Source organism: Penicillium roqueforti (assembly GCF_015533775.1).
Source record: "Penicillium roqueforti strain LCP96 04111 chromosome Unknown scaffold_01, whole genome shotgun sequence".
Classification (NCBI taxonomy): Eukaryota; Fungi; Ascomycota; class Eurotiomycetes; order Eurotiales; family Aspergillaceae; genus Penicillium; species Penicillium roqueforti.
In genome coordinates, this window is record NW_024067565.1 from 2,667,971 (window position 1) to 2,695,231 (window position 27,261).

The window sequence follows — 27,261 nt, forward strand, 5'->3', positions numbered from 1 at the left end:
GTACACTGCTTTTGACGACGATAAACCTGGCCGAACCCGGCACCAGTGTTTCCCGGGGGCCAATATACCCTCTCCATCCTTTCGGTTTTGTTTCGCGACATCAGTCCTCTTTGTATTAAAGCGTTCGCATGCTCCATGGTGTTAGTCAAATTGGAATAGTTTCGATTATAACCGTTGGTCATTGTATACGGAGGGTATACTGGATTATATACATGAAAGTCGTTTTGGGCATTGGTCTGCGTCAGGTATGCACCGAATAACTCCGAATGAAAGATACCGCCAAAAAAGGGAAAAAAGCAACAGCCTGGGATGATTAGAACTCCATGTAATCTTCTTCATCTTCGTCCCGGGTGTCATCGTAGGCACCATTTGCTCTCTGCTCGGCCATCTGTTCACGCCGAGCCTGTTCCTTGGAGGACCCAATTCTCCTATGAGCCAATTAGCAACGAAGTCCCCCAAATGTTCGGCTATGCAAGTATCCGAAAATGGGATCACATACCGAAGACCGTCCACCACACCAGTAACAAACCCCCGCTCCTCTCCCAACTCCATAGAACCGACACCCGTCAGAGCAACACCACCACCACCTGTCGCCGCAGCATCCAGCACATCAACACCCGACCTCATTTTCGCCATGCGCACCTCACGCAGGTCCTTCAGCAGTCTCCGTATCTGATCCGGGTCCACGAGATCATCGCTCGCGGCGTCAAGCAGCATATTCCCAACCTCAACCCAGTGATATGGTAGCGAAGGGGGATCCCGTGAAGATGCCACGGTCTGGGCTGTGTTTTGGGGTAAGAAAGGCGGCGCTGCATAGTACCGATTACCATCTGGTGTATATTGCGGCCGAGCAGATGGCAGTGCATCGCGGTCCAGAACACTTGGTTGACCAGGCAGGGGAGGAGGCGGGGAGAAAGCGTTTTTGTAGTCTTGGTGTTGGGACTCTACTTCGAGGATGAGAGCTAATGGCTCTGGGTGTAGCCATGTTGGTGGGATAATGTTTGCGCGACGTTGACGCTTGAGGAGGATGGCGAGCCAGAGGGGGAGGGATGCGCGTCGGGGCGGTACGAGAGGTTCAATGGGGCCCTGGGGATGGTTAGATTTGAGTATTTCAAGATAGAGCAGTTCGGAGGCGCATACTCCTAGTAGTTCGAGGCCTTCTAGGCGCTGGCGAGGCACAATTGTTACTGTTTCCATCTCCGCCAGGAAGGCGATTTCTGACGCCGTGACGCCCCGGGGAAGAGGAAAAGCCATTGGGCGTGTGAATAGGAAAGCGAAGGCAATTTCAATTAATCACGAGAGTCGCGATCTCATCTCTCTTAGGATGATCTAGGTCGTCTTGATCGTGCGCTCGACCTTGACCGTTTGCTCTGCGTTTCTTTCCTTTCGCTTTTTTTCTTCCTCTTATTAGACCGTTTCTCTGCTTTTAAAATGCTCAATTGACTTTTATTGAATGCTTCTTTCAAGTCGCGTCGAGATGGCGACTTCGAAACGTTCAAAACGTTTGAAACGTTTGCATCGGATGAGCTCCACAAGCTCCGACTGGGACCCGGTGGCCGAAGAACTGCAGATCGTCTGGCAACTTTACCTGCTTGCTGCAAGTGATTATTTGCACAGCATGGCCAATCCTCTAGAATCAGACCTCAGCCGGAGTGCTCGATGGTTCGTTCCGTTTGGCTTGGTCTTGATTCTTTTGTGGGTGATTCTTGTCAATAAGACTGTCCCCGAAGCCTACCTCGACGAAGTCTTCCACGTCCCGCAAGCACAAGCATACTGGTCGCATAAGTGGATGCAATGGGATCCAAAGCTGACAACACCACCGGGTCTATATCTGTTCTCATATGCCCTCTTCGCTATTGTGTTGCTGCTGCGCGGAGAGCCGACAGAGCTCACTCCACAGGTCTTGCGCTCGACGAACGTTGGTGCGACAACCGTTATTTTCCCCTGGAGACTCCAGAAGTTGCTTGATACGCTACAGAGAACGACAAATACTCGGCCATTGGGAGCGAACGTGTCTCATACCGTGCTGAATATCTGCTTGTTTCCCCCGCTGTTCTTCTTCTCTGGTCTGTACTACACAGATGTTCTTGCTTTGGTGGTTGTCGTGGAGGCATACAATTGGGACTTGAAGAGAGACTTTGAGAGAAACCAGGAAAGCGAATCTGGAAACGACGCGACAAAAGCGACTCGCAGTGGTATTCAGGAGACACTGGGATTCCTGGCTTTCGCGCTGGCTGCATTGGTCTTCCGACAGACCAATATCTTCTGGGTCTCGGTATTCCTAGGTGGACTTCAGGTAGTCCGCAAGATTAGAAAGTCTACTACGCCATGCATGTCATCCGATGTGTCAACTATCGTGAAACAAGGCCTGCAGAATGAGGTGTATGATCCTCTCGTTTCGGAGGCTTCCTTCGAAGGTGAGTTGATCTATTGGATATACAATATGACGCAAGCAGGAGACCATTCTAACTAAATCTATAGATTACCTGAAGACCGCCGTTTCACTTGCGACTGTCAGTCTGAAGCAGCCTTTTTCTCTCCTGGTTTCGGTCATTCCTCACATCATCGTCCTCGCGGCCTTTGGTGCATTTGTAGTTTGGAATAACGGAGTCGTCCTAGGTAAGGGTGACTTGTTTTGTCACATCAAGTGCGATTTTACTGACAGTTACTATTCACTAGGCCACAAGGAATTCCATGCCGCGGGTATCCACCTGGCTCAGATGCTCTACATCTGGCCGTACTTCATCTTCTTCTCATGGCCTCTTTTCGTCATTCCTCTGATCAATATTCTCGCCCTCAAACCACTCCCCAAATACTTGAACCTCGGTCTCCCGCCGAAACAGAGGAAATATCCCAAGCTCAAGGCTGCCCTGATTGTGATCCCGTTTATGCTTGCCGTGGTCCACTTCAACACCATTGTGCACCCCTTCACCCTTGCTGATAACCGACACTATGTGTTCTACGTATTCCGCATTCTTATGCTTCACCCAGCAATCAAGTATGCTGCAGTGCCAGTGTATTTCCTCTGCGGATGGGTCGTGATCTCAGCCTTTGGATTTACCACCATCCAACGTCCGCCCAAAACCTTGCGAGTTCATAAAGCTGCTCCAGATGCGCCCCCAGCTCCGACTCCGGCCCCGGATCCAGCCCCGGCCCCAGTGGCACAAGAGCCCAAATCTACTCAGTCTTCTGCGCGCAAGCCTTTACTGGCGCACCAACAGCCACCAAAGGGAACGAAGAAGCCTAACAGGTCTAATTACAAGAAAATCAAGAAGGATGACCCAGAAACCAAGAAGACTGACTTGACTGAGCTACCAGCGGAGATTACGGATCCAAATGATCCCGCGGTTCTGGCTAGAGTCCAGCAACACATCTTCACGCGCCAGAGAGAATTACTGGAGGCACCACGCGTTAGCTTTGTCCTTGTTTGGCTGGCCGCTACCTCCTTGTCTCTCATCACGGCACCCCTTGTCGAACCCCGCTACTTGATCATCCCGTGGGTTATGTGGCGTGTGCACCTTCCTCCTACGCCATGTCTGTTCAGGGATCGAGATATTCGCCCCCGCACAGAGGAAGCTAAACGTCGCTCTGACCTCATTGTCAACGGACCGAAGTTCGTGGAGACGGTTTGGTTCTTGATCATTAATTTGATCACTGGGTATCTCTTCCTGTACAAGGGCTTTGAGTGGCCGCAGGAGCCTGGCAAGATCCAGCGCTTCATGTGGTGATATCTCTGTATCTTTTTCTTTTGATATTGGTTTTGGCCTGCCTTGGTCTGGTCGCTTGTACAATAGAAATCTAAATTTGCTAGTTTACTCTTCTGAAAGCCATTGAGTTTTGTTGTGATATTATCTTGGTGTATCCAAAGCGAGCTTCATTGTGTTCGGTGATACCTACATGTCCCGCATTCCAATCAACTATCTACCAAAAATAGACACTCTTCCATTCCATCGTATCGTCAATTATGTCTACTGCTGGCTCTTCCACGCGGTATATTTGCGGTAAATATCATGGCGGAAGGTTTGCTTTAGCTCGGCCACCAACTCTCCATCGACCGGCAGTGCTGCCTGGATGGCACCGACACCACAGAGATTATTCTTCCGATCAATGAACCAAGTGAGAGTCAAACCACCACCCCAAGTCAACGTTCGCTCGCCATACCAGCCGTCAACATCCTCAAGCGTCAGCAAACCGCCAAGGCCATAGCCAACCTTCAGCTCCGAATCTGTTCCAACGCGGAAAAAGGGCCCAAGAGGACTAGCAAGCGCAGCTTGATGGCTTGCCGCCGCCTCGGGGCCAAGGTGTTGCTGAAACATATTGTCGACGACAGCAGGCGTGAGCAACTTGCCATCATTAGCCAGCAGCGAGTGCAGAACCTTAACAAAATCCGAGCCAGGTAAGAACAGTCCATGACCGCCAAAGGCACCACGGCCCCGCAGGTTCATCTCGCCGCCACCGCCGAGCACGGCACTACCAACAGCCCCAGGGTCACTGGGATTGAGATCGACGAGACGGGCTCGCAGGTCCTCACGGGTAGCGGGATAGAACTGAGCATATTTGATACCGAGCGGGTCGAAGATACGCTTCTGCATGAAGTCTATCAGCGAGCCGCCCGTGACACGCTCCACCACGCGGCCAGCCCAGTCAAGACCGGGGCCGTACATCCAGCCGGCACCGGGCTGGAAGCTGAGCGGGTAAGTGAACATCTCCTCGACGAGGAGAGGGTCGTCATTCTCGGGATTCCCAAACTGCGCGCGCCACTTGGCGATGGGTGGGTTCAGGAAGTGGTAGGAGGTGCCGGAGCTGTGCGTAAGCAGCATCTTGAGGGTGATAGGGCGGGCTGGTGGGTCGAGCTGAGGGCTTCCATCGTCGGCAAAGCCAGTGAGAACTTGCTTTGCAGCGAGCTCCGGGGCGATGGATGACAGGTCGCCGTCTAGACTTAGTAGGCCGTCTTCGACGCACTGTAGGGCAGCGATGGTTGTGATCAATTTCGTGGCTGAGGCTAGGTACAGCACATCGTCGAGCTGCTGTGGCTGCTTCTGGCCTGAGAGTAGAGTGCGCTCTCCGATCGCCTTGTTGTAGACAAAGTGGCCTTCGGCATCAGTGGCACAGATAACAGCGCCGTTGATCTTGCCGGCGTCGATGGCGGATTGGATACTAGCTTCCATATTTTTTGGTGAAGATGATATTGATACACAGGGTCTATCAAGTTAGCAGGAGGGCTTAAATAACTATGTAGAATACCTACAACACAGGTATCAGTTCGGCGTCTATTTTTGGATGCTCGGGCTCTCTTTTGAGACTAAGTCAAAAGGTTATTGTAGTACTCCGTACAATATACATCACATTTCAGGCCGTTCCCACCGCCTATATTCTACCTATAACACCAATAAGGTGGGGAAAGACATCTCAACAGAATGTCTGATCTGAGAACATCTAAGAGCACAAGCAAAAACACAACCAAGATATACAAGTGTACGGAGTACTCCGTATATGTGTGAGAACTGTGAAATAGCGCCCAGGCACTACAGATCAAATATGTTAGGCGGTCTGATTCTGCCGGTCGACCAAGCTGTTCACCGATCAGGAAGGCGGTACCATTATGCAGAAAAGTGGGGTTATATTGAACTGTAAGGATGTCCTTTCGCCCTTCGGGGCATACGGTGAAAAGAAAATATACAGAGAAGATTAGCATGGCCCCTGCACTAAGGATGACACGCTCAATCAAAGAGAAGTAACCCATTTTTTTTCTCTTTTACACGAGCTCAATTGATGAGATAGAGTGCAGGCTCTTTGTATACATTATTCTACTACTCCGTATATATTTGCAGATACTACGCATACTACGCATATAAGTCACGTGTTAATCGCCGTTCGACTCTGCACGTTGTCGGAAATGGTGGTTTTATTTAAGCTCTACCAGGTTCACCTGTTAACTCCTACCCCCAAATATGAGTACGCTAATAGGTGTTCCTGCCCTATCCAAGTTTTGTTTATACATTCATTCTCATTCCATTGTTTGTCATATAATCTGAAATCCAGGTAGGGGCCAAAGTGGTGCGCTCTTCCGCCAGAATAGGCTGTGAAAAAGGTGTAAAATGTGTAAATTGAATTTGTCTCTGCGATACACCAATAGTGTCGTTGATCCGACGATCATCAGAAGAATATAAGGAGCCAGGTTTATATTAGTACAAGAGTTCAAAGTATAGAGAATGATTTGGAGTATAGAAAGCAAGCTATGGAGAACATGTATCACTGGGTATACTCCGTACTGGGGTCTGTTTTAGAATAAGGTTGTTTTATGTGGGTCCGCTAAAAGGATCGAACCAGGGTCCCAGGGCCACGGGATAACCTTCGAAAGAGATTTATATGAACCGTGTTAAGATATTCTTTTGAGACGGTATATGAACTTATTCATTTATTCAGTCTAGAATATACTTCCTGCATCCGTTGAATGTCATCGAAATTGTTTCGTTCTCATATTTCCAAAACTTCATAACGGACTAGTCATTAACATGCAAAACCCAACAGCAACTCTATTTTTTTTGGCGCACACGAAACGGAAGATTCCACGGGTATTTGTGTCCACCTAGTCTTCATCCATCGACTCCCAGCCATCACCACCACGGGGCTCACCCTCATCACCCTCCCCCTCCGAATCATCAGACTCGTCATCATCAGCATTGATACCAACCGTGCGCTCCGGGACATCACCAGCAAGGTCAGGCATGCGAGACACAAAAGCACGCCGAACAGCGCCGTTAGTCGAAGCATCCCAGATCTGCACATTACCCTTGCTACCAGCAACCGCCAACCGGAAGCTGACCTCCTGGTCGGGCGCGAAGGTAGTAGAGAACACCTTGCCGACCTCAAGCTTGCGCGTGACAACCAAAGTGGGCTTGTCATTCTCGACGCTCCACAGCTTGACGGTCTTGTCTGTTGAGCCGGTCACCAAAAAGCCGGGGATAGAGCTGTTGATGTCGAAGGATGAAACGGAGGAGTCGTGTGCTTGCAGAGACCAGACAGGCTTGGACTCGGCAGGGGTGGCGGGGACATTGCGCATGTCGTAGCGGTAGACCATGCCGCCGTCGGTGGTCACGTAGAAGAAGTTGGTGTCATGCGGGTCCCAGCGCACACACTCGACGTCTGCGTCGACGCCCCAGCGCGCCTGGGCGTCCGGCGCACGCATGTCTGCTGCCACTACGGTGCGGTCGTAACTGCCGCTTAGCAGAATGGTGGACTCGGCTGGGTGCCAGTCTAGTGAGCATACCTTGTCCTTGTGGTTGGAGTAGGACTTGGCGCAGGTGGCGGTGTTGAGATCCCAGAGCTTGACGGTCTTATCGGCTGATGCCGAGGCAAGCAGGTTGCGGTGCTGACGGTTGGCAGCCAGCGCCAGGACGGCATCGATGTGGTACTCGTCGTTGGCCTTGGCCTTCTTCTTTTGCTTCTTCTTCGGCTTCTCGGCGTCCTGGCCACCCTGCCCAAGAATCGCGTTGGGGTACATGCAGTCCACTACATCCAGATCCCAGATCTCGATATCGGGCTCCATGGTTCCAATAGCCACGAAGTTTCCTTGCGTCCGACCTTCTGGGTTCTTGCCAACAGGAATATCAAGCCACTCTGTGCAAAGTGGGATACCGGGAAGCATGATGTCGTGGTGCACATAGAGGTTGTCCGCTTTGTCTTCGTAGACGTAGACTTCCAAGTGCGCAACTTCGTCCTCCACCTTTCCGGCCAACAGAAGGTTGTCGTAGGGCATAATCTGGAGCTCCTCGCGTTCTTCATCATCCTCGTCTTCGGGGATCACGAGGTACGGGTCTTCCTCGTTGGGCTGGTGGTAGGCCAGGGATTGGACATTGCCGAACATGGTGATCTTCTCGCCATCTTCATCAATCTCCTCCTTGTCGTAGTTATCCATGTCGAATTCCTTCAACACATCATCATCACTGTTAAATCCGATTAGCATGAGTTGAATCTGCGCTGCGCTCAACATCACTCACGTCTTTGAATCGGTGTCCTTGGCCGAGGTCTTCTCCTCAGCATCCTCCTCCATAGCATCATCGCCTTCATCTTCAGAACCATCCTGGGCAGCATTCATATCATCCTTCGCATCCTCGAGCTGCATGCGCGCAAGCTTAGATATACGGCTCATCTCGGCCTCGTCAATCTCATATTTGGTAGGGAACTGGGCGGCGACACCACGCCGCACCCATGTCGTAGTTGTAATCATGGAAGACATTATGAAAATGTTGTGACGAAACTGATCACACCCGTCCACTTTTTTTCTATCGGCGATATTTTTTTTTATCGTGCCTGAGGGGCTGTCCGCCCGGCAGAATCCGGCCGATCTCCTTACCGCCCGGACGTTTTGCGATGTTCTTGCTTTGCGTTGATCATACGATTGAACTTGAACTATCTTTCAGTTTTCAGAGACCAGTGCCATTGAAATCATGCATTCTCATCTCCATACCTCTTACAATGCCAGTACGTCGAGTCCACCATGCCCGGAAGATCCATCTCGCCATCCCATCCCGCTTTCCATATTGACTGATATCACACAGATTGCGAAGAGATCATGACTGCTCTAGATGAGTGTCACGCCAAGGGATTCCTACACAAAGTCATCGGGAGCTGCAACGATATTAAGGTCGACGTGAACAAATGTCTCTCCGCTGAGCGATACGAGCGTGCAAAGCGCAACCGAGAGGAGGCGCGCAACAACCGCCGGCGTATGGAGGAGATCTGGGCCAAAGAGCGCGAGCTTGATCAAGAGCAAGGAGGGCCTGCGCTTGCGGCTGCTAGGGCGGCTACTGCGGCGGCGGCGGCGGCTAATGCTAGTGCTAGTGCTGCGAAGCAATAGGCTGTGTCGTGGATGAGCATATGCTATCATATATGCCGTCATGTTTGGGACTGGAGTTTGGGGTCTGCTTTCAATGGCTGTTCTTCGATTTGGCTCAGACTTGAAAGACAGCACTGCTGCTTGTTATTAGTAGCCTTCGGCATGGCCCCGATTTCAATATGTTCACGTGAGAACATTGAATGCACGGGATAAGCAGACCGAGGCCAAATTATCTCCTTTTATTTCATCTGGGGAAGAATACTTTGTACGATATCTGAACGTTGAAATGTACATATAGCCGAGTGACCTTCGCTCTGTCTTCTTTGCCATATTTCATCTGGCACCAATGTCCAACACTTAATCTACAGTTTGTTGGGGTTATAGGATCTCTTGAATGATATCAGATGTACATTACTATTATGCACATCAGCTGAACTTTTAGATATAACCCATCCGATCTGAACGCCGCACCCCAGAAGTGAAATAAGGTTGAGAATGCATGCAATGATAACCAGCATCATGAATCGCCTATGCCGTAAAGATTCAATCAAGCGTCAACCTCCGTAGCCTCATTAGGCTCGGTGGCCTCCTCGAAGTCTTCACGGGGACCACTCTTAGCATGACGACGTTTCCTCTTGGGCTTAGCCGCTGCAGTATCATCGCCATCATGTTGCTCCGTTGCATCTGCGATATCAACCTCCTTCCGAGCAGGCTTATCCTTCTTCGGTGCAGGCGCATCAGTCTTCTTCTTAGCCTTCTTCACACTGAGAGGATTAGGCGCCTTGACCCTAGGACCGCGCTTCTTCTTAGGTTCCTCCTCATCAGCACTCTCGCCATCAGCCTCGCCATCCCTCTTGCGCTTGCCCAGCATGGGATCCGCATCCAATCCAGCGCGGAACTTCCCACGCTCAACACCATCCCGCACCATCTCAGAAGCGCTGCTCATCGGCTCGAGGACCATAACCGAGCGCTTAACGTATATGATAGGCACACCTGGAATAGAGCGAGCGCCGGCGCGTAATGCGCGGGAGCGGCGCATAGCCTCCTCTTCTTTACGATCCTCTTCCGTCTTCCGTCTGCGGGGCTGGTTCTCGCTATTGGTCGTCTTTCTCAAGATTGGATCCGCACATGCGAGAATGTAGTGCTCCTTGTTCTTCTTTGAGTCTGCGTTGGGTGAAAGCAGCGAGAGGAGACACTCGACTTCGTCGATGGGCGTGGAGTCCGCGTTGTGCGAGCAGTGGCGGAGCGGGAGTTCTGTGGGCGGAGGAAGGAAGAGAGGTCGGTATGGCTTTTCGGTTTTGGGGTTGATGGGTTGTGCGGCCATGATAGCGGCGAGTGAGCACTTTGTTAATACTGTCGAGATGGTTAGCTGGGATGTGTCTTGGTGGATGGGAACTTTGTCTGGTGAGACTCACGAGGCTTGACCTTGCCTTGGATCGTTCTTTCAAGTGCAGGGATTAGTTCCATCCTGAAGGAGTCGGTGGCGCGAAGGAAATTCGAGTCAACTGTTTGAGCGCAAGTCAGTACTGTACACCAGAACAATATATTGAATGGGACATACCCAGGACCTGATAGGCCTCTCGGAAACCGAAAGTGAGCTCATACTGGTGCATAAGCTTGCGATACTTCTTTGAACGTTTGGCCCTCATTGTGAATGATGGGTATCAAGTATTTGAAGATTGAATGCAGCAAAAGACATGAGCTTCTGCGTCGACCGAAACTTTTTTCATTCTGCCGGGCGGGAGCGGCGGTGATGTGGTCTGTGCTGGTGGTGAGGTACCCAATACTTTGTGAAGTGGGGCGTCTAGCCTTGAGATTGAGTACCCTGTACTTAGCATTTACTGATCGCTACAGACTTGAATAGTTATGAAAGAATGTATTGAGTCAAGGAAATATTATTATTTGTCTTGTTTAGACTTAAGTAGTTATCAACGATGGACAGACTAGCCACATCGCGCTAAGTAATGGAGTCCCTCATGGGTGTAAATCGAAGGAAATGGGTCTCAAAAGTGGTAGAGGGGTTGTTATAGGAATCACCAGCTTGACCGGTTGGCATCATGGCTTTGGTGCAAACCGCCAATGCACAATGTGCGCTTGTTAGAAAGTTGCCCGAGCCGATGGAAGATACCAACAGGTGGGGACATGATGACCAGGCAAAGCTAAGCAATCAAGCTTCGCGCTGGAGAACTCGAGTAACCCAGCTGGCATGGAAGCCATTTCCCGTGGTTTGATGGGGTGAGTATTTCACTGCAATGCATGTCCGGGTCCTGATTCGACGCTTGCAAGGCATCATAGCTGCGCAAGAGCGATGTAGTTGGGACAAGCTTTTGGCGGTAGATATGTGAATCTAGATGATAGACGGGGAACAAGAGCTTGCCTCGTGTGTCGAGGTTCGTCAATGGCAATTGGCGCACGTCCGAGGCAAGGAGATCAAGACGCGAAATTCAAGATGGATATTTGTGAAAGTCTGATCGTAAAACCAATGGGTGCATCTCATCCATCCCGTTTCTTGCAAGATGCAACCACAACAGAGATATCGTCCATTTTCCCTCCTTGAATAGCCAGACCCTCATCCACTGCCTTCTCCATGTAGGGACTCTCCGCAAAGGGATCCTGGGCAATCGTGAGAGCAGCATTGAGCAGTTCCCTAGCAACATAGACATTGCGGCTATCAGACAGATGAGGGTGCTGCGCAACATTCGTTGGCGCCGCGCGCTCTTCCTCCCATTTGTCAATACTGTCCATAACGATCTTCAGGACCTCATGCTCCCATAGGTTATCCATGACGCCATCCGAGAAGGCCAGGACGATGTCGTCTTCCTGTACCTCAATTTTGGACAAGACTGCATCTTTCCGGGGTGTGTCGATACTGTTTGTTCCAAGCTGCATGGGGCAATCGAACCAATGCCACTGCTCGGCTGTGCGGAAAATGACCTTTTTCTCGCTCGGTCGGATCACGAGGATTTTGCAATCGCCCAGGTTTGTAACGTACAGCAATGGCTTCTGTGTGCCGTCTTCGCCCTCGGTCCAGTGTATTATGGCAGTCACCGAGGTTGTCGTGCCGAGCCACTCGGTAGGAGATGTGGTTGCCCGCAAGGTCTCCTCGAATGCATACTGCAGGTATCCGACCGGGTCGATGGCAGGCGTGCTGTGGTCGACATTCCTTTCGACCTCGAGGGCCCAGAAGTGTAATAGGAGTCTAGACCAGAGTCTGTATCGGGGAAGAGAAAAGTCAGCGATCGTGGCATATGATAAAAATTGAAATTGAGACCACTCACGCAGCATGACCACGAGGTTTCGTAGCCCAGGCGCCTACGCCATCGTTGACACCTATGAAATTCTCTGCGACGATGATGGCATCGTCTCCGTTGTTCAGGCCACGGATTAGCTCGCCCTGGACGGATAATCTCTTATCCTGGCTTAGCCCGTGTGTCGTCAAAGGATCCGAGAAGGATGAAGAGGGTGGGGAGAGGAAAGGTGGAGGGAAGGGTCGTGAAGGTCGTTTGGCACATAGAGCGTAGCCAGTCTCGAATCGAAAAGGCGATTTGGGAGAACCGACTGGCTGGTCGGGAGTGGGAGTGGTGACGCCGTAGGAGGGCCACACTGCCGCCGCGTGATATGGCCGTGCTGTGCTCGGTTGTCGGAGGCGGGCACTCTGGACTGTGGCTTGATTTATGCTTATGTTCACGATCCACTTGCTAATGGACGTCCATGATGATGATAGTGAGTGTGACACGGCTGCTGCCTTGGTCACCATCCCTAACTTGGCTCTTTGTGCACCAAGATGGGCTCGGCGAAGGGGTTCTGGGGCATTAAGGCATGAAAGGTGCAAAATGAAGAGACGGAGTACAAGAGAACAGTAGAAAAGAAGTTTTGACTCGGACCTGGGCTTGAGGGAGAGAAAAGAAAAGTGCGACTCACCGGTAAAGGCCGAGGGTGTCTCGAAGATATCACTGGTCTGCGCCGCCGACTGTGCCTTACACTACGTAGTATCTCTGAGAATATGAAAATCTTAGAAATCGCGAGTTTTTAGGGTTTTATTCTTCTTCTTACTTCATTCTTTCATTCTTTTTCTCATTCTTTCTCTTATTTCCGTTACATTTGTCCAGAATCTATCTTTTTTTCAGAGCAGTTGAACCCCGCCACTCTTAGGGCTACATCCACTTATCTATATCCCTGCCGATCCAATGATCCGCTCAGAACTTGTCAGAACCTGTCTATATATATCCCTGATTCGCCCTATTGACACATATGTTGCAGAAGAGAATCGAGAGCAATCTCATAGTTCACATGCTATCAGCCAAATCAGAGCAACTACATCATGACCTCAAAGTGAACCACAAAAGCACACATAGCGAGGAATCCGATGCTAACCCAGAGAGCCCAATAATTCTGGATAGGAACAGACTAATGATCATCGGCCACTTTCGCGGGTGGCTTCAAGCAGCAAATCTATAAATGTCTTTTGGTCTTCATCCAATTGCGTCATACTTAACCACTACTACTATATGATAGGCGGCGGCGAAGCCTGAGCTTCCGAGGGACCCTGTCATGTCACATTCTCTCTGCTTCATTGGTCTCTTTACTTATTCTATCATACAGGTACTCACCAAGAAGTCTTTCTCTCCTTATTCTTATACTAACCTTAGAAGCCTTCTGCGAAAGAATCATGGGACTCTCGAATAGGAGTATGACTTGGCACTTCGCGGGCGAAACGGATGTCTGTCTACAATACGGGTTAAACACAGAATATCTCTTCCGGTTCCGAGCCATGGACTTATTTCTTGCAGAGCATGCCCTACTTGAAGTAACGCAGTGTGAGGAAACGTTACACCATAGGGTTATAGCCTTACAGAAGGCTACAGCTATCGAGTCTAATAGGGCCCAGCTTGAAGAAGCAAATAAACAGCTCGAAGAGGCTCAAGCGCAATACCTAGAAAAAGAATACGCCCTCTATCAAGCAGAGTATGCCCTTGATATGCACGCTAAAGATGCTTATGATAGCTTAAGGCGTGATGCTAAATGGTTTATGCGCGAAGAAATGGTTCAGGATTGTTCGGATCGAGGCGGCTGTTGTAGCCGGGAATGTGGATGCTGTGAACAGAGATTATCTTTCTGAAAGGAAGAAAGGTAGAGGCCATTGCACTGTAGAGTGCGGGTGCTGTATCGGCTTACGAGGATTCGAGCTTTCAAAGAAAGACAAAGAAGAAAGGAGCAAGGACTTGAAAACTAGTCTTGAAGGATTGTATTCGGCCTATGCTTTACATTTGGCAAATTGCTATTTTTGCCCATTAAGGAAACCCTGGTCTACCGAACAGATCCTCATCATATGCTTCATGTTTACTTCCTCGCTTATTGGCTTACTTGCTGTTATCTTGTTTACTTGAATAGATTGTTTGTTAGATAGCTACGCGAGAAGCTTTGAGGATTGCAACATTTGCAAAGTAATCAACTGGCTGCTTCCAACTTTACAGCTTGCTTCTTCTTTCTCTCCATCTTAGTGATTCTATATTGAAAGCGCTCTTCTATCTTTGCAAGACCTGGCACGTCACAGGTGCAGTGAGAAATAGTTATGATGATACCTATACCTTGCTTTAGAATCATTTGCTAAAATAATAGACTCTTTTTATTGTAATCTATACCTACTCACTATGATACACTCGGCTGCATAGATGTGTTCGTACTTACACTTGAAAGAAACCATCGCCGGTATGATCTCTGGTTCTTCATCTGCAGAACCTCAAGAATGTCAGCAAGGCCCATCCATCTATCACACCGCGATAACCATTGACGGCCTGATTGGTATTTCCAGAGACGGCAAACCTGCTCTTAACGCAGATATGGTCCAGTCTGTCGACCCATCTACACAGGATGGCATCGCAGTTGTCAAATAGCGGGAGTGTCCGCCAAGGCGCCTTTATTCGTAGAGGCGCTCTACCAGTGCGGGTTGAACGCTATCGATGGCAGCCATAGTATTCTCGCCCCGGCTATGTCCACCTGGTACCTCTCTGTAGACATTAGAGCAGAAACCAAGGAAATCAGGAATCAAAATTCCATTAATGATACCAAACGAAAATACAAAAACTAACGAGTCCTTGGGAAACCATGGTTATATAATTAAGAGACAAGAAACACCAAGGCCAAACCAGGCCAAACCAATAGTATGCAGGTACATTATAAGCAGGGGGTGACGGCCTGCGGGAGGAGAAGGATGAGCAGATCCACCATTTCGGCCGGTTCCGGGGTAGGCGGTTGGAAGAAAACAAAACAGAACATAATCTTTTCTGAAATATCCTCTTGCTAGTGCCGTGGCCGAGGTATTGGAAGACGTAGGCAGCATACAGAACCACCCCGACCACGACACCACATCCTTCTCTCAACGCCTAATCACTGCCCTTGTCTTTGAGGGCGTGGAAGATGTCGGGAATGGTTCCGACATCTCCGGGCTGAGGAGCCGGGCGGCATTTCTGCGGTGGCACGGCAAACTCCACTGACTCAGAGTCTGCGTTTTGCACTAGGGGAAGATCGTCACTGGCGCAGTTGTCGTACGGGACGATAAGACGGGGAGGGGTAGGCTTCTTCTCTTCCGCTTCCTGCTCGCCCGCGTCCACCTCGCCTGTCGCGGGGGACTGGGCCGTGCCTGGCTGAAGAGAGAGGGCCGTTCGGGCTAGAGACAGGCACTTTTAGTGAGTATATGTCTCTCTTCCAAGGCCTACACCTCCCACGGGTACTTTCAAATTACCCCACCAACGACTTTAGCCCCAGCTCCTCATCCTTCTGTTCGAAGTAATTCCGTTGGTAGTTCTCGAGGGCCCTCTGGCCATGGAACCTACAGACATAACCTTCAGCACGACAGGCATAGCAAGAGAGAACGAATGAGACATCACATACCGCACCACCAATATCAAACCCAAAACCACAAAAGCGAGGCCAATGAGGCTAATGAGGGGAGCTTTCCACGGTTGTGGGTATCTCTCCGGGCATCGGCATTGGTTGGCATTCGACTCCATTTTGATATGATAGATGATGTGACTTACAGGCCTATAGTTCACGGGGGGTATTCCTATATGCCCATAAGCAGGTGTGCTCAGAGGCAGGTACATCTGGGGGCAAGCACACCCGGTCCTTCAGATCAAAGTGAGTATCGCTTGGTTTGATCTCACCCTCGCCTACGGGCGACTATGTGTGCCACCGGTACACTTCTAAGGTTGCATGTTCTAGATACAATTGCTTCAACTTGCCTATCATATTCAAAATCTATAAATTAATTAACAAAACTCCACTAGTGTATGCTTCAACTGGTACATTTTCTATCTAAAGACCAACAGGTAGTACAAAAAAAAAAAAAACTAAAAGTCAGAGACCCTAAAAAAGACATCAGAAAAGCCATATATGGAATCTGTTAATCATACTGTCGAGTCGTAAACAATTGAACCGTAGGTAAGCCTGATAAATAGAGGAGGCTCTAGATCCCGACCAATCAAAATGCAATTATCTCCAGGGTTGGCCGACCTTATTTTGACCTCATCTCCACAGAAGTACGGTTTGTCTAACTTCGGCTGCATCTTAACCGGCCTGGCACCAATCGTCGAGCTGACTGGAAGCTGGAGAGAGCTTCAAAATACCACAAGTTACCGGCGAAGATTATTTCCTCGTCAATACTAAGCTATTATTATTAAGGCAGGGGATTAGTGAAGCGGGGTAATCCAAAATCTATCACTTATTATGGGTCCCTAGCCTCGTGCTCTATTGTTGATGAAGTTAAACCGTCGGATATGGGATAGGTGAGTCTGTACATAACATGGAATAGCATCTGGGGGTTAATCAAGATTCATTTTGAAACTGGATATGTAGACTTCTCGTGGTCACTTCATCAAATAAATGACATGGTTCATGATCAGTTTCATATCTGTCAAATGATATTATTTCCCCTTGGCTTCCCCTTGCTTCCCTCCGATTGTTTCTTAACAATCCCCCGGTGGGATTGACTAACCGTTCCTTCTTTCCTCCTTTCCGTTATGACTTTGAAACGCGGATGAAGAGAACCCATTTCTCTGGGAATCCTCGCTTGTAGTCCATCAGCTGAGCTGAAATGTGAATCGTAAATCGTAGTCGTAGCTGTCGTAATCATAAGTCGTGGTTAAAGTGACAGGACTGCAATCTTAGAAGCTTTCCTGGGAGCCTCCCCTGGAAGTCATCTCGCGTTCCCTTGCAATCAACAGAGAAAACAGTTCAAAAGCATGGTTCAATACATTGGCGATATCAGCAGCCTTGACATCACGTTTGAGCTCAGCCAAACCTTCGAAGAACATGCGAGCAGTGGTAGAAGCAGTAGCAGGGAAAGCAGGAGCTGGTAGATTCCGTCTGTATGCAAGACCACGCTTGGTCGCCATGATGCGTACATGTCGTTCTGCACAAGGACAGTCGCGGCGATTCTTGTCGGTACACTCCCAGGAACATCCACAGATAGAGTTGCAAATGCACTTTCGTCGCCTGGCAAGGTTGTAAAGTCTAGGGATAGACTCCGTCCTGCGCAATTCTCCGATGGTTGTTCCCAGACCTTTAGCAGTATCCGACAAGCGGTTATCTTTCACAACATCCGTGTCCCAGACAGTCGTTGGCACATCCTCCAAGGGGATCCATGGCAGCTCCTCGAATGGAACGTCGTCAGGCGGAATACTCACTGGAGTCATAGTGAGATACTTCTCCGACATTACTGCCATGGTCTCTGCTGGGATAAGGTCAAAGAATGGGATAAGTCCTTTCCATTTCTGACAGTAGGCTCCCTGTCTGTAGGAGACAGTCCTCATTGCAAATGGGCGGTATCCGAGGGGGTCAAAGAAAGGGACCTCATTCTGGCTCTTCTTTTTCATAATCTGGTTGATGTATCCTTGTTGGAAGTAGGCGATGATGTCTGTCCGAAGGATTGCGCAGATCTCTGGAGAGTCTAGTACTTCCTTGAACGCTAGGACGATGCGGTAGAGATGATCAGCCTCTGGCATAAGGAATGGCATCTCAACCCGCAATGCACTAGTGTCGACTGGGTAGGAACCGCAGAGCTCAATGCAGGCCAGCTCAATTGTTATGCGCGCATATAGGGCATAGTAAAGGTTTTCGACAGTGTCAACTAGCACAGCAATCTTCTGGGAGCGAATGTTTTGCTCGCTGCGTCTGATCCAGTATGGCAGACCGGTCTGGTAGTTGTCCGGCTAAGAGTGGAAACTCGGCGTTAGCTGTTATATTTCCAAGAAAAAAGGCGTAAAAGTATGGGACAAGAGTAAAGTTGTAAGCTCAAAATATACCTCGGCGCCGTAATACAAGAGGATAATCTCCATCATCTTCGACATTGTATACAACTTGCCGAAAATGCGCACGATGACACCGAGATGAATCGATTCCTCAACAGGATCCATGTTTTCGGGGACCACGAGCTTGGTTGGGGTTGTGGGCGAGGGCACTGATGGGACCATGACCCAATCGTCACTGCTGACGGTGTAGAGGCGAAGGCGGCGCTGGCCGCTAGATGCGAGCTATCATAAGTCAGGGTCAAATCTCTCAAAAGTGAAACCAATGCATGACGTCAAGTCAGTTACCAATGTCTCAGAGAATCCTGATCTGTCAACAAGCGAGCCAAATTCGAAGGGTGTTCTTCCCTCAGATATAGTGGCTGAAGTTGAGGAGATCATTGAAGGCATGGTCAAGCTGCTGGGAGCTTCGGCCTTCCGGGGGTGATCGGTACCGTCTGAGACTATGGACAATGCTTCCTCCACAATTGACTGGCAGTACTTGTAGAAACGTTCCTTCATCCGTTCAATCTCCTCATGTGGAGGGGCCTCTCCATCTTTGACGCGGGCACAAGCCTCTTCCATAATGGCCTTGGTGGCCTGGGCATACGCATCAATACAGTTCTTACCCCGTTGGATAAACAAATCCAAGTCCTTTCCTGACTTCAGAGCATTCAGGCGAGCCATGGAAATGGTAGAAGCCATTGCTAGAGGATCAAGATTGGCATTGTCCGCCATGGGGACAGTTGGGAGAGGAGTGGGTGGGAACATGAATTCAGAATAAACAGGGGCATCGTCCGACACAGGGCGCTGGAAACGAGGATAAACAAGCTGTTTGTCCTGGGCAAGCGCACGGGGAGTCTCTTGCTCACGTGTAGCTTGAGTTGCAGACTGCGAAGACTGCGAAGACTGTGAGGTCTTTCGTAGTTTGCCGAGAGCAGCTCCCCATATACCAGGTTTGTGGTTGTTAACCATGTTGAATTTCTGGTGTTTTTGTTTTTCAATCACAGAATCTTTGCAGTGTGGGATTGTGGGAGAAGGAAGAAAGGAAAGGGCAGGTACGTGGGTATTTATACTTGCCCAGATCATCAGTACAATTGTCCACTCGCTCGATCACATATGGCGAACGGTCCATATCAGGCAGGCGCGACTCACAACGGCAAACGCCGCAACACATTTAACCTTAAATGGGCAGGACCAACTGCGCGCTTCGAAGCCTGACGAAACATTGTGCATATAATGCAAGTATTCATAGATGTAAATAGGACATGATTTCGTAAACGCGTTCTTCGAACACTGGAAGCGTCTGGAGAACCTATTCGAGTGTTGGCCAACCTTATAAGCCAACCTTATAACTGAAAGCACCTAGGTAGATCCATGGATGTGTGATGTTTGCCCAATATATCGGCAAGCCAAAGCCAACACCTTTCCAAGTCAGGTCCGTATGAGACTATCATCAACGAAGTGAAGCAAGGATACCGGACATCATCACCTGGTGCTTGTGGGGCCTCATCTTCATCCCGAGCTTAGCTTTGGCCTCTTTTTCGGGGCTTGTCTCGGTTCCACGTACCTGTAAGGCTGATGTTTCCCCAGCCGGGTGCTTCAGAGGCTGAAAATCTGGAGATCGACGCAGTTCAATACAACATGCTATATACAACCACCCTACCAGCTTATCAGAACCGGAGACTGTCTTCTAAGAGGGCAACATGAACATCCACCTGTGTACGTTCCAGATCGCCTAGGAGCAAATGTGCTGCTAGGTAGCATGGGAACAAGGAAAAAGTATATAAACAATAACAATAAACTTGAATTGGCTCATACAAACAAAGAAACTCAAGGCTCTAACCCTGCACTCGGAACGTACGACCACTAGCAGTCTTGCGTTCACGTTCTTCATTCTCTGGCCGGGCTCGGTTGAGCACTGTTGCGAGTTAGCAGTGAACATGCTTTCTTTGCTCAGACGATACATACCCTGGAGGAAATCCGCTGTCCGCTTCCTCATTCGAGTGTGGATGTAGGCCTGCAAAATGTTTAGTGATCAATCCCTCAACAAGACCGAGAGAAACTGCATACCTTTGAGGCTTTGATGTGGTAGTGGAAATAATCACGGAAGGTCTGGATGTGAGAGATGTTTTCATAACGACGCTGCGGGGTCAGGTGTCGAGGGAAAAGAACTGCAAGCCGAGTCAGTAATAAAATGGAGATTGATAGCGCAATATGCATCCATACCGAAGGTGACATAGCTAACTTCGCCTCCAGTAGCATTCAGACCAGGAACGTTTGCAAGCTCAAGAGGAGGGTCGTTACGGAACAGGACCTGGGGGGCGTTCTGGAGTGTCAAGACACGTCGCCGGGCGTCGACGAATTCCTATGGGCTGTCAGTCAGGGGTTCTCATAAATGGACCACTTGTGGCAAAGTACGAACCTGCAGGAAGACCTTGCCAAAGATCCGGTCTGTCTCCTCGCGGAATACGGTGCTGAAGATCACTGTGACTCGGTCCCAGTTGGCCTTGATATAGATGGCCTCCTCTTCACGGTAGTGAATAGCCATAACTTCACCGCCCTCCTGGATACCCTGTGGTGCTGACTCTGAGGTGTACCTGGAAGCCTCCTCGGCGAGCTTGTTGAATTCGTCGAATGCTTTCTCAAAGGGAGCAGCCATTGCATTCCGTTTCAGGAGGGCAAGGTTCATAATCAGGTCATTTCGGGCCTCCTCCTCTGCGGGCAGGTTTTCAAGATCGATTTGTACCGAGAAATCATAGCCAGGCTCCGGAGATACAATATAAGGACCGTATTCTCTCTCCAACACCTCCTGAGCTCCATACTGGACCAGTTCCTTGTAGCATTTCACATTGATCGAGATGAGAATCTTGGTCTTAGACTCGGGGGTAGAAAGGTGAAATGTCACACCGTCGAAGTCGGAAACCACTTGGTCAATGGAGGTTGGGGGTGCTCTGAGTTCGGCATGTTAGCTGGGTGCCTGCTTCGGGGTTGTGTATACAATGCGCAGGATCGCATGCCGAGGGGGAGGAATAAAACATACCCAGAAAAGCGCTCCGTAAGGAGTGACTGGATCAAAGCATTCTGGTAATCTAAGAGAAGCATGACGGGCAGGACAATGGATGGTATTCAGTGCAGATAGGTGGCTGTTGTGAGGTCGACCGTGATCGTCATGGGCGGTGGGGGAGCCGGAGAGGTCGCTGTCGCCGCCCGTATTAATTTTGTCCTATCGATAGCAATCGGAGATTCCAAAAATTTTCCCATCCACCCTCAACGATGGTGAAATCATACTTGTACGTACGATTTTAAGTGATTTGGAATCCTCTGATCTAAGCGCTAACCCTTACACAGTAAGTTCGAGCATTCGAACACATTCGGGCTCATCGCCTCGGCGTCTTCGAATGCGGTTTGGGCCAAAGATGACCAGATTGGCATTGCACGCCAGACGGGCGCCGGACGAGCAATTGTCGGCGCAGGTGAGGAAGTTCTATGTTGGGATGTGAAGAAGGGAGAACTCCTTGGAAGATGGCGCGATTCTGCCTGCAGAGCGCAGGTTAGTGTGATCACTCAGAGCATGACAGATGAAGATATCTTCGCGGTTGGGTGAGTGTCCTCTGGTGTGACCTAGTCGGATGATTCTCTCTAACTATTATGTCCCTTCTCAGCTACGAGGATGGAAGTATTCGTCTTTGGGATTCGCGCACCGCTACGGTCATTATTTCTTTCAACGGTCACAAATCCGCCGTCACCAAGTTGGCCTTCGACAACGCCGGTGTGCGCCTCGCCAGTGGTTCGAAAGATACCGATATCATCCTCTGGGACTTGATCACTGAGACTGGTCTTTTCAGACTTCGCGGTCACACCGATCAGATCACATCACTACACTTCTTGTTCCCCTCCCCAGAATTGCTCACTGCTTCCGGATTGAATGAACACTCTGGATTCCTATTGACCACCGGAAAGGACGCATTGATCAAAGTATGGGATCTTGCCTCTCAGCACTGCATTGAAACACATGTGGCACAATCGAATGGCGAATGCTGGAGCTTGGGTCTTTCTCCTGACCAAGGCGGATGTATCACAGCTGGTAATGATGGTGAACTTAGGGTCTGGTCGATTGACGAGGCGGCTATGATGGAGATCTCCAAGGAGAAGCTGGGCGCGGATGGTCGCCGAATTCTCACAGAACGAGGAACTTTCTACCGACATGGCAAAGACCGCACAATTGGCATCCGATTCCACCCCCGCTCAGACTACGTTGCATTCCATGGTTCCGACAAGTCAGTTGAGGTTTGGCGCATTCGCTCTCAGTCGGAGGTACAGAAGAGTATGGCCCGGAAGAAGAAGAGAAGAAAGGAGAAGGAGGCTCGCACCGAGGAGAACGCACCGGAAGAGGATAACGATAAGCCCGAGGATGTTTCCGCCGCTCCTGTATCAGAAGTCTTTGTCCAACATGTTATCGTGCGAACTGGTGGAAAGGTTCGTTCCTTTGACTGGATGACCAACAAGTCAAGTGGCTTGAACCTTCTTGCCGCAACAACCAACAACCAGCTTGAAGCCTACAACATTGTTCCAGCGAACAAGAAGAACACCGACAGCGAGGATCCGGACTACACTCGGAGCTTGGCAGTGGACATTCCTGGTCACCGAACAGATATCCGGTCAATTGCATTGAGCTCCGATGACCGAATGCTTGCCTCTGCTTCAAACGGCACTCTCAAGATTTGGAATGTTCGCACCGAAAGCTGTCTACGAACACTTGAGTGTGGATATTCCCTGTGTTCTGCATTCCTTCCTGGTGATAAGATTGTCGTTGTTGGTAACAAGAACGGAGAACTCGAGGTATTTGATATCGCATCCTCAACATTGCTGGATACTATCAAAGCCCACGACGGACCCGTGTGGTCACTTCACGTGCATCCAGATGGCAAGTCTATGGTCAGTGGAAGCGCAGACAAGACAGCCAAGTTTTGGAACTTCCAGGTCGTCCAGGAGGAGATCCCGGGAACCAAACGTACCACTCCCCGCCTCAAGCTGGCACACACAAGGACGCTGAAGGTCAACGACGATATCCTCAACATTCGTTTCTCTCCGGATGCACGACTTCTAGCAGTTTCTCTCTTAGACAACACCGTGAAGGTCTTCTTCGTCGACTCCCTGAAGCTTTTCCTCAACCTTTACGGACACAAGCTTCCTGTTTTGAGCATGGATATTTCTCATGACAGCAAACTAATTGTCACTTGCTCGGCTGATAAAACCGTTCGACTCTGGGGTTTGGACTTTGGTGACTGTCACAAGGCCTTCTTGGCCCACGAAGACAGTATCATGGCAGTGGCATTCGTTCCTCACAACAAGGATGGAAACGGTCACAACTTCTTCAGTGCAAGCAAGGACCGCATCATCAAATACTGGGACGGCGACAAGTTCGAGCAAATCCAGCGCCTCGTTGGTCACCACGGTGAGATCTGGGCACTTGCCATGAGTCGCACTGGTGATTTCATTGTCAGTGCCAGTCACGACAAGAGCATCCGCATCTGGCAGCAAACAGATGAGCCGCTGTTCCTGGAGGAAGAGCGTGAGAAGGAAATGGAAGAGGCTTACGACAGCACACTCACCGCATCCCTCGAGCAGGAGGACGGCGAGGACGGCGAGAAGGCGGAGGCCGTCGATGCTGGCAAACAGACGACCGGCACTCTCATGGCCGGAGAAAAAATCATGGAAGCTCTAGAACTAGGCCTCGAGGATCTTGAAGTCGTACGCGACTGGCGCAAAGTCAAGGCTGCCAACCCCAACGCCGCCGCGCCCGATCGTAACCCAGTTTACCTGGCTCTCAACAACGTCTCCGCCGAGCAGCACGTTCTGAACACCGTCCAGAAGATCCCCGCAGCTGCGCTCCAGGACGCTCTCTTGGTTCTACCATTCTCCAAACTCCCCGCTCTCTTCACCTTCCTCAACATCTGGGCTGATCGCGAATGGAACGTGCCTCTCACCTGCCGCGTGTTGTTCTTCATCCTGAAGACCCACCACCGTCAGATTGTTGCCAGCAAGATGATGCGCCCTATGCTCGACAGCATTCGGGTGTCGCTGCGTCGGGTCCTTGCCCGGCAGAAGGACGAGATGGGCTTCAACCTTTCCGCATTGCAGTTCATCGGCAACCAGATCCGAGAGCAGAGTGTCACGGACTATATTGATGAGGATACCTGGGAGGAGCAGCAAGCTTCCAAGGGCACGGGCAAGAAGCGCCAATTTGTCAGCGTTGCCTGAGTTTAGGATTAGGTTTGTGTACAAGCATGTCTACTGGCGTTGTGATCATTTTCGACCTCATTATCTTGGAGGTTTTCTCTATGTTGGTTTCCATATAAAAGTTTTATATCCTTGGGAGTTGAAGAGAATATAAGGAATGTATGATAATTCAATTTCGAAGTGAAATATAACCTTTTCTCTGGGATAATTGTCCACTGAAATTTCATAGACCCAAGTGTATCAAAGTAATAGAATGATTCATTCAATTGGTCTAGCTATTATATTCCCCTACGTGCAACAATCCAAGCAATCCATAATACCGGAAACGAATATAAAATCTGAATTGCGAGAAACATCGTTAGCGATTTACTCCAAGCAATGATCTGTCCAAGACCACAAAGAAACAACAAGCATCAAAGACTCTACTCAGGAGAACCAATGTAAGCATCGACGACAGGGATTTCAGCCCCTGTCATACCTCTTCCGGCTCTTCCTATTAAAATTCCGGTTCTAATGCGAATCTCATCATGATAGAGTCTGTTTGGTGCGATGTTTCCCTTGTAGTCCTGTCAGGGGAGTTTAGTACCACATACCTATTAGTGGGTTCTTCCAGCTTAGACCGAAGGTCAATCTCATTTATTGATCTTGGCCCACGCTGGACTTTGGTGTTGGTTGGAGCTAGAGAAGGGGAAAGAGTTTCGTCGGGAGTTTTGTGAGAAAATTTGGCCCGGTGGAGCTTTCTTAGTCATTCTGGTCACGTGTTGCTTTTGTATGGGGCTCTACTCTACCTCTATGTACTAGTGGATACGGAATCTGTATAAAGATTTGGATAATGTTCAATATTAAATCATTATTCATTTATATACCGGCATTTATTTCATAACGGTCATGATTCCATGTACAACACATGTGGTGGTGAAAAATCTCGAGGTATGATCAAGAGGACGGCTTCATAGTCCCACAGCAAGAACATGTCCACCATTGGGTCTCCATAAAGCTACTGCACGAGATGCAAACCCATCCAAGAGGCTTCTTATCTGCACCCCGGTCCAAAGATTTGAGGGTATCCAGTGCACGGGTTCGGTTCTTGAAAACAAATGTATCCCCGGGATTCGCTTTCGCCTCTTCCTTTCGACCAAGAGATAAACGCCTTTTCTTCAAGTTTCGTGACTCTGAACGCACTGGCTGGGTAGAATGGCGACCAGAGGCGGACGTGGATGGCGTGTTGGTCGGAGGTGGTCGTTCTGCTGCACAGGCGTCACAACATAAGAAGGTGGACGGGTTCTCCAGCGTGCATGTTGGGCAGATCCAGGGTGTCTCGTATGAGCTGTTATCGGCTGTGAGATCAACAGCTTCATTGCGATCTGATGATGGGGCTTCTTTTGGAATTACAGGCAAATCTTCGGAGACAGCAGGTGGAATGTCGGAAGAAGCAGGTGGCGGTGATGATTTTGTCCGAGGTCCTGCCGGGTGTTCTTGACTTGGCGTAACATATGACGACTCATATTTCTCCCTTTCTTCTTCCTGTATCAGTTCAATGAAGGCCTCCATGATGGCCCGCTCGTTTGCGTCATCTTCCTCAGCCTGGGTTCTGAACCCATGCGAGGCCTCTTCCGCAAGTTCAGTGCTTCGGTCTGTACCAGAAGCACAGCCCTGGGTCACTTCAATACGCCGCTGGGCAGCGTCAGCCCGGAGTTTTCGCATATCTGTTCCTCGGAGCACGCGCGTGCCGCCTAGCTTCTTGCCAGAATTTTTGGCAAGAATCCTTCGCTGTTCAGCAGCGGCACGAGCTTGACGTCGAGCTTCATCCAGCGGAATTCTTTGACCACCCAGACGCTTTCCTTGAGATAAAAAGCCCTCTCCAGTGTAGCCTTTTCGGGCTAGTTCCTCATGCTCATCGCGAAGTTGATTCCACAGCGCATGAAACTGCTGGTTGTGAGGACCGACCACGTTGTGGCAGAGTCTAAGATTGATTAGATTTTGTATTTTTAGGAGATTTAGATTTCAAATCACTCACTCATGAAGCATGGTATCCAAAATCTGTTCAAAGGGGAGAAATTGCCGTTGGTCCGAGGGATACCGCAATCTTAGACAAATCTTCTGGCCCGCGTTGACGTTCAGACCCAGCAGGTTTCGCTGCCGCGGATAAAATTCACAGAGCGTGGCCACTCTCCAGGCGCGCTGTCGCATGATCGGTTTGACCAACGATGCGACTTTGCGCAGGATCAAGAGAGCTTCGGCTTCTCGGGGGAGGTTCTTTTCATGGCGGTATTCTGATATTAGAGGGTCTAGCTCCCGCATTTTCGAGATTTTTGATCAAGACCTTGCACAATATGGTAAACAGTACACTGCTGGTAGGTTACTGTCTTCGTTGGGATGGCCTCCTCCGAGGCCAGGATCTGGGCAAGAAGATTTCATCAGAGCATGACCTATATGGCGGTGTAGGCAGCTAGGAACAGTCAGAAGAACATAGCCAGTGATGGAAATTCCAGAATGAAACCAAGTTTGGAACATCCATGGATGCCCTGCATAACGTCTGGATTCACCGCCTGAGATATCAGGCGGTGAATTTGATCACGTGACATGGATATACATCAGATGGTGTTTTCTCAGTCATATACTAGTAGTAGACACAATCCTGAATTTAGGAAGTGCACTATATCTAGGTAAAATTTGAGCTGGAGGATACTTGGAATGTCATTCCTATCATTTTTGTAGTCTCTTGTTTGCAGTTGGGGCCATCTCGTATACAGATATATATTCACAGTATGTCAAATTGATACGATAGCTAAGTTCTAAAAACCCAACATTCCGATACATTTCACTATTTCCAAGCAAGAAAAAAATAAAAATCAGGGAGAAAAAGTCATAAGACCTTGAGTAGTCCTGTATACT

At 49.6% G+C, this 27,261-nt stretch overlaps 13 protein-coding genes across 13 annotated transcripts; 4 read left to right on the forward strand and 9 right to left on the reverse strand.

Moving 5' to 3' along the window:
* Positions 1-313: 313 nt before the first annotated feature.
* On the reverse strand, positions 314-1,254 carry psf2 (DNA replication protein PSF2; the record flags this gene model as incomplete). Its single annotated transcript, XM_039068322.1, has 3 exons — positions 314-428; positions 500-1,086; positions 1,141-1,254. 3 exons carry the CDS (start codon positions 1,252-1,254, stop codon positions 314-316), a joined length of 816 nt encoding a protein of 271 aa, XP_038932555.1.
* Positions 1,255-1,477: 223 nt separating this feature from the next.
* alg10 (dolichyl-P-Glc:Glc(2)Man(9)GlcNAc(2)-PP-dolichol alpha-1,2- glucosyltransferase) lies at positions 1,478-3,728 on the forward strand (the record flags this gene model as incomplete). Its single annotated transcript, XM_039068323.1, has 3 exons — positions 1,478-2,417; positions 2,482-2,619; positions 2,680-3,728. The coding sequence occupies 3 exons, from the start codon at positions 1,478-1,480 to the stop codon at positions 3,726-3,728; spliced, it is 2,127 nt and encodes a 708-aa protein (XP_038932556.1).
* A 240-nt stretch (positions 3,729-3,968) lies between these two features.
* LCP9604111_9 (serine hydrolase domain-containing protein) lies at positions 3,969-5,168 on the reverse strand (the record flags this gene model as incomplete). Its single annotated transcript, XM_039068324.1, has 1 exon — positions 3,969-5,168. One exon carries the CDS (start codon positions 5,166-5,168, stop codon positions 3,969-3,971), a length of 1,200 nt encoding a protein of 399 aa, XP_038932557.1.
* A 1,421-nt stretch (positions 5,169-6,589) lies between these two features.
* LCP9604111_10 (rRNA-processing protein PWP1) lies at positions 6,590-8,239 on the reverse strand (the record flags this gene model as incomplete). The annotated part of the gene is made up of 2 exons (XM_039068325.1): positions 6,590-7,946; positions 8,001-8,239. The coding sequence occupies 2 exons, from the start codon at positions 8,237-8,239 to the stop codon at positions 6,590-6,592; spliced, it is 1,596 nt and encodes a 531-aa protein (XP_038932558.1).
* Positions 8,240-8,450: 211 nt separating this feature from the next.
* LCP9604111_11 (COX assembly mitochondrial protein) lies at positions 8,451-8,860 on the forward strand (the record flags this gene model as incomplete). The annotated part of the gene is made up of 2 exons (XM_039068326.1): positions 8,451-8,484; positions 8,562-8,860. 2 exons carry the CDS (start codon positions 8,451-8,453, stop codon positions 8,858-8,860), a joined length of 333 nt encoding a protein of 110 aa, XP_038932559.1.
* A 526-nt stretch (positions 8,861-9,386) lies between these two features.
* Positions 9,387-10,488, reverse strand: LCP9604111_12 (rRNA-binding ribosome biosynthesis protein UTP23; the record flags this gene model as incomplete). Its single annotated transcript, XM_039068327.1, has 3 exons — positions 9,387-10,192; positions 10,255-10,344; positions 10,401-10,488. The coding sequence occupies 3 exons, from the start codon at positions 10,486-10,488 to the stop codon at positions 9,387-9,389; spliced, it is 984 nt and encodes a 327-aa protein (XP_038932560.1).
* An 844-nt stretch (positions 10,489-11,332) lies between these two features.
* Positions 11,333-12,596, reverse strand: LCP9604111_13 (uncharacterized protein; the record flags this gene model as incomplete). The annotated part of the gene is made up of 2 exons (XM_039068328.1): positions 11,333-12,050; positions 12,118-12,596. The coding sequence occupies 2 exons, from the start codon at positions 12,594-12,596 to the stop codon at positions 11,333-11,335; spliced, it is 1,197 nt and encodes a 398-aa protein (XP_038932561.1).
* Positions 12,597-13,390: 794 nt separating this feature from the next.
* Positions 13,391-14,733, forward strand: LCP9604111_15 (uncharacterized protein; the record flags this gene model as incomplete). Its single annotated transcript, XM_039068330.1, has 3 exons — positions 13,391-13,441; positions 13,492-13,527; positions 14,512-14,733. 3 exons carry the CDS (start codon positions 13,391-13,393, stop codon positions 14,731-14,733), a joined length of 309 nt encoding a protein of 102 aa, XP_038932563.1.
* Positions 14,734-15,222: 489 nt separating this feature from the next.
* On the reverse strand, positions 15,223-15,849 carry LCP9604111_16 (uncharacterized protein; the record flags this gene model as incomplete). The annotated part of the gene is made up of 3 exons (XM_039068331.1): positions 15,223-15,519; positions 15,587-15,668; positions 15,731-15,849. 3 exons carry the CDS (start codon positions 15,847-15,849, stop codon positions 15,223-15,225), a joined length of 498 nt encoding a protein of 165 aa, XP_038932564.1.
* A 1,152-nt stretch (positions 15,850-17,001) lies between these two features.
* On the reverse strand, positions 17,002-19,098 carry LCP9604111_17 (uncharacterized protein; the record flags this gene model as incomplete). The annotated part of the gene is made up of 3 exons (XM_039068332.1): positions 17,002-18,048; positions 18,142-18,369; positions 18,433-19,098. 3 exons carry the CDS (start codon positions 19,096-19,098, stop codon positions 17,002-17,004), a joined length of 1,941 nt encoding a protein of 646 aa, XP_038932565.1.
* A 481-nt stretch (positions 19,099-19,579) lies between these two features.
* LCP9604111_18 (actin-related protein 2/3 complex subunit 2) lies at positions 19,580-21,228 on the reverse strand (the record flags this gene model as incomplete). The annotated part of the gene is made up of 8 exons (XM_039068333.1): positions 19,580-19,636; positions 19,694-19,740; positions 19,988-20,044; positions 20,095-20,143; positions 20,197-20,297; positions 20,353-20,491; positions 20,549-21,077; positions 21,167-21,228. 8 exons carry the CDS (start codon positions 21,226-21,228, stop codon positions 19,580-19,582), a joined length of 1,041 nt encoding a protein of 346 aa, XP_038932566.1.
* A 171-nt stretch (positions 21,229-21,399) lies between these two features.
* LCP9604111_19 (snoRNA-binding rRNA-processing protein DIP2) lies at positions 21,400-24,387 on the forward strand (the record flags this gene model as incomplete). The annotated part of the gene is made up of 3 exons (XM_039068334.1): positions 21,400-21,416; positions 21,475-21,726; positions 21,789-24,387. 3 exons carry the CDS (start codon positions 21,400-21,402, stop codon positions 24,385-24,387), a joined length of 2,868 nt encoding a protein of 955 aa, XP_038932567.1.
* Positions 24,388-25,302: 915 nt separating this feature from the next.
* Positions 25,303-26,667, reverse strand: LCP9604111_20 (metalloendopeptidase WSS1; the record flags this gene model as incomplete). The annotated part of the gene is made up of 2 exons (XM_039068335.1): positions 25,303-26,329; positions 26,384-26,667. 2 exons carry the CDS (start codon positions 26,665-26,667, stop codon positions 25,303-25,305), a joined length of 1,311 nt encoding a protein of 436 aa, XP_038932568.1.
* Between the last annotated feature and the right edge of the window lie 594 nt (positions 26,668-27,261).